The sequence below is a fragment of the Sinocyclocheilus grahami genome, unplaced genomic scaffold (assembly GCF_001515645.1).
Source record: "Sinocyclocheilus grahami isolate Dianchi unplaced genomic scaffold, SAMN03320097.WGS_v1.1 scaffold1936.1, whole genome shotgun sequence".
NCBI lineage: Eukaryota > Metazoa > Chordata > Actinopteri > Cypriniformes > Cyprinidae > Sinocyclocheilus > Sinocyclocheilus grahami.
Window position 1 is genome coordinate 67729 of NW_015507115.1, and position 4402 is coordinate 72130.

Genomic DNA, 4402 nt, shown 5'->3' on the forward strand with positions numbered 1-4402 from the left:
TTTTTTGGGCGTGCCATGTTTCTTAGTGTGCCAGAGATGGGCGGGGATAGTGAAAGCATCGACGCTCATGCTCAGGGTACGAGATGGAAGTGTATTGAACTGTTTCCTGTCGGAGCTGTATTTATAAATGGCCTCCACGGCTGACGAGGAAATGGCACGCGGGCCGACGCCGCAGATTCGATGCAGCTCCTCCGACTGGCCGTCTAGGGTGTAGATGGCACGGAACTGACAGTTGGCATCACGCAGGAGAATCAGGAAGTGACTGGCGGAGCTCTTCTCCATCTCCTAGAGAGACAGGAGGCAATGTGAATGTCAGAAAGTGAAAGTGCACAAAGGGAGTAATGTCTTTGTAGAAAGATGAACAGTGACGAACCTCTATGATCTTGTTTTTCTGGGATTCATTGACTTTGCCAGCAAGGCAGCAGCGTGAGAGAGCGTTGTGAATGATGAACTTGTTTGATTTAAAACTGGGTTCCTTAAATAATTTAGGACCTGAAACAGGAGATAACATTTTGACTAAACAGAGAACTAGAAAGCCACACAGATCAAATAAGGTAATGACTACAGCCAGCAGGTGGTGCTATTTCTTCATCTTTTCAAAACAGAGCAAACCACTTGATTTTAATTCATACTTACCTGTTCTACACAGTGCAGTTAAACCTCTGAAGGGTGTTATTATGATTACCAACCACCCAGAAAACCTTATCTTCAGTCACGCTCTAGCAACCGCCCTGAAGATCCTAGAAATTGCCCGCCAATTACTCAGAACAGCCCAGTTTCCCACTAGCAGAAGACCTCAGCTAAGTTCCAGTAACCACGCAGAACATCCTATAAGCCAACTAGCAATTATTCACAACAGCCTAGCAACCACCTAGCAATGCCCCCACAAACAAAAGACCACCTTAGCAACTACTAAGCAGTGCTCTAACAACCACTGATAAAACCTTATTAATCTTACAGGAACATCTAAAAGATTACCCAGATCATCCTAGGAGGTGCCTAGTAATCCTTAAAACCTATTCAAGACCACCTTAGAAACAGTCTAGCACCACAAAAAAACTTCCTAGTAACCACTCAGAACAAATTGGTGACCACATACAGAATTACAGATGACTTAAATAGCTCTAAAATTTCACACTAACCCTAACTTCTTTTCAAACAAGGAAATTGATCTTAAAATCAATAACCGGCTCTTTACCTGTGTATTCTGGGAGTGAGGCTGGAGAGGAGGCATTGAAGGCATGTTCCCAGTCTTTTTCCCCATTCTGATTGGCCAACTGCCCTGATGACATCACCTTTGAGGGCGACTCTGAACAACTGAGATGTAGAGTGAGAGAGGAAGCTTTAGACAAAGATGTATGGAAGACAGAAGACAGAAAGACATGGCAGCTCTGGTACAGTACCTCGCTGGCTTTTCAGCCGATAGAGATGCGCCAACTTTCATGTTAGCGACAACTGTGTGAGTGAACAAAACTGGTTTTAGAGCAAAATAAAAAACAGCTTCAAACTCTACTTCCATCTGACACTGCTCAACAAACAGGTTGATAGTCCCGTCCCAAACTTATTCTGGTTGAGCAAATGTTGCTGTTTCACTCATACAGACAGATAGCAATTCTGTTTGGTGACGCTAGTAGTTACCCACTTCAGGTACTAATTTAAGTACTCATGATGTGAGATTACCTGTTTTGTTCTTCCCCGGTGAGCGTGTGTGAGTAAGTTCATGGTTGTTGTGCGATTTGTGTGCATGTTGTTTTTTGCCGCTGTGCTTTGCTGGTTTCTGTTTGAGAACCTTCCCTAGATCAGCCATAATCTTTAGCTGCAGACGCCTTTCATACTCTGCCTTTGTAAACTCTCCTCGCCGCAAGGGTGTTCCTGGGGGCGTGGCTTTTGATGGAGGGGGTGGGGTGTATGAAGTGGGCAGTGACTGTGAAAGCAGCAGAGTTTGAGAAGGTCGCAGGTCATCCAGAGAAGCCTGTGGACTGTTGGAGAAAGCAGAGATCAGTGAGTCCTAAATGAAGGTCCTGAATGAACGGGTTTGGACAAGTAGATGTTCTTACCTGTTCTCAGGGTCTTGCTCATGTCTTGCACGTTTCTTGATCTCTTGAGCCCGTCTTTGCTGTCGTTCCAACAGCAGAGCCCTTTTCTGGGCCATCTCCTCCTCCGAAAGACCCTCCTCCTGAACACCCACAAAAACACACGTTACAAACACCTCAGACATGTACAATTAGCCAAAGCGCAAGCAGACCTTCACAAACCTTAAAGAACACATCGAGCCCCATCTTGCTCTCATTCTCTGTCTGGTCGCTCATGGAATCCGATGAGAATATTTCTGCGCCCTGTTCCAGATCCGTGTCATCTCCCACCGTCCCTGCACCCTCTGTCTCATCTTTCACCAGGGCGCTGCTAAGCAGCATGTCGCTTTCAAATGAGCACTCTGACGGGGCTCCTGAGCTGGTCCCACCTCCTAACAGTTCAGCTGGGAGTGCAGAAGGAGGTCCAGCCTCTAGCTCCAGGTTGAAGATTGGGGTGTGATGGTCACTGGAGCCAGATTCTGAGGTGCTCTCTTGAGGCGGAGCAGGTTGCGGTGGAGAGTCCTGGGGCGTGCATGGACCACTGAATCGCAGCGAGGAGCAGGTCTGCACCTGGCACTGGCTTGGAGAGACTCGCCGCAGATGGGGAAGCGTGTCCACGTTCTGTGGGGGCGTAAGGACACGTGTGAGAGGCTGGAAACCAAGGTCTGTGGGGCGGGAGGGACGTTGCCGTTTGGGGCTCTTGGAAGCAGCACCACGGGATTTGCGTGGAGCAGATGCTGCTGAACTTTTAGGGGATCTTAGTGTGTCAGAAAGTTGTCCGGAGTGTGATGGAGATCCAGAGGGTGAAATGATACGGGTGGACTCTCTAGAAAGATGAGGGGGTGTAGCAGGGGATTTGGAACCAGACGGGATGACCCAAGCCTTGCTGGAGGTAGGTGTCTTATTTGAGGGGGTGTTTTTCGGAGAACTCAGAGTTTTCTTTCCCATGAGCTTTTGCTGCTGTTCTGTAAGGCGCTGCATGTCCCTTTGTAGGGACTGTAGGGTGGAGGTTAGCTTGGCTACTGCCTCATTATATTCCCCCAATGGTGGCTCTTTCTCCTCCTCTTTCTTCGTTTCAACAGAGAAGGTAACCTGTTTCTCCAGTTTAGGTGGAGCTACTACATCACCAGCGTTCTCCATCTTCTGCTCTCCATCATTTTCTTTCTTCTCCTCCTCCTTTTTCTTTTTTTCATCCTCCTTCTCTCTGTCCTCCTCTTGTTGGAGCTGCTGCTCCATTCGTGTCAGTCGTTCATCCAGAGTGAGGGATTGTCCTTCATCTTCCAGTTCTTCCCCCTGTTTCTTCTGAAGTTGAAGGAAGGCAGTCTTACCCAGCCTCTGCCTGTGCTTGGTAAAGATGGCCTCGATCCGCCTCTTTTGAGCTTCGATAGCTTTACGTTTCTCCTCCAGACGTGCACCTAGCTCCTGCGCCTCCACTGCCCCAACGGGGCTCATCATTGCAGGGCTCAACAACGACTCCACTTCCTGGGACCTGGAATTACTTGGGGATTCTGGCATCTTCTTCCTGCATTCAGCAAAGTTTGTCATGCGACCAGTCTTGGGCCCGTTGGCTGGGCTGGAGGAGGTTTTGGGAGAGTCTTCAGGTGTGTCGCACTCTAAACCTTCATGGTTTTCTTGTGAACCAACAGGTTGTCGTTTGCGGTTCCCACAGCTATCAGGCCCTCCTCCAATTGGTCGATACATAATCCCCGACCGGCAGGGAGCAGAGCTGCTCAGTCTGGCTTCACCCCCCTCAGGGGAGTGGAGGTAAAAGCCAGACGGAGCTCCCTCTGGCCGCAGCCGGGGCTCATTGTGTACTGGACGGGAAGTATGAAAAATCTGTAATGCTTCTTCTATGGTAGGTAACTCTCCTAGAGGAGCGTGACCAATGAGTTTACTCAGATCCTCTGGGGGCGTGTAAGGACCTGGGTTGGTTACCATTGTGAGGCTGTCTGTACTGACGGAACGGAAGAGAGGATTGCCCATAACAACATCAACATCACTGTCCAGTGGGAATGGGATGTTGAAGGCCACAGCGGAGAGAGGACGGCTGAGACAGAGAAACGGAAAAAGATCCCTGTTGCTTGAATGAATTATATAAATAAAAATATTTAATGATTTAGAGTATTAAATTTTAATTATTTTTATCATAAAAATGTAATTAGTCGTACTTTCTTGAATTGAAAAGTCATTATACAAAGACATACCTAATTTGCTTTTTGGTCCAGCCCCGTCCTTCTACATAACATCAAATATGAAAATAGTAGATCAGTTACATACAAAACCCAAAAAGGATATATATTTGCAAATATAAAACTACAAATTCTAAAAAA

The 4402-nt window shown here is 47.5% G+C and overlaps 1 protein-coding gene across 1 annotated transcript in view; it reads right to left on the reverse strand.

The window, feature by feature from the left end:
* LOC107573409 (calmodulin-regulated spectrin-associated protein 3) overlaps window positions 1-4402 on the reverse strand; it is an 18162-nt gene that overhangs the window by 2013 nt on the left and 11747 nt on the right. The window contains exons 9-16 of the mRNA XM_016259844.1: window positions 4277-4307; window positions 2256-4119; window positions 2058-2176; window positions 1681-1979; window positions 1404-1455; window positions 1199-1317; window positions 374-492; window positions 1-285 (exon numbers count right to left, since the gene is read on the reverse strand). Of these exons, the coding sequence (XP_016115330.1) occupies window positions 1-285; window positions 374-492; window positions 1199-1317; window positions 1404-1455; window positions 1681-1979; window positions 2058-2176; window positions 2256-4119; window positions 4277-4307 (2888 nt within the window). The remainder of the gene's footprint in view (window positions 286-373; window positions 493-1198; window positions 1318-1403; window positions 1456-1680; window positions 1980-2057; window positions 2177-2255; window positions 4120-4276; window positions 4308-4402) is intronic.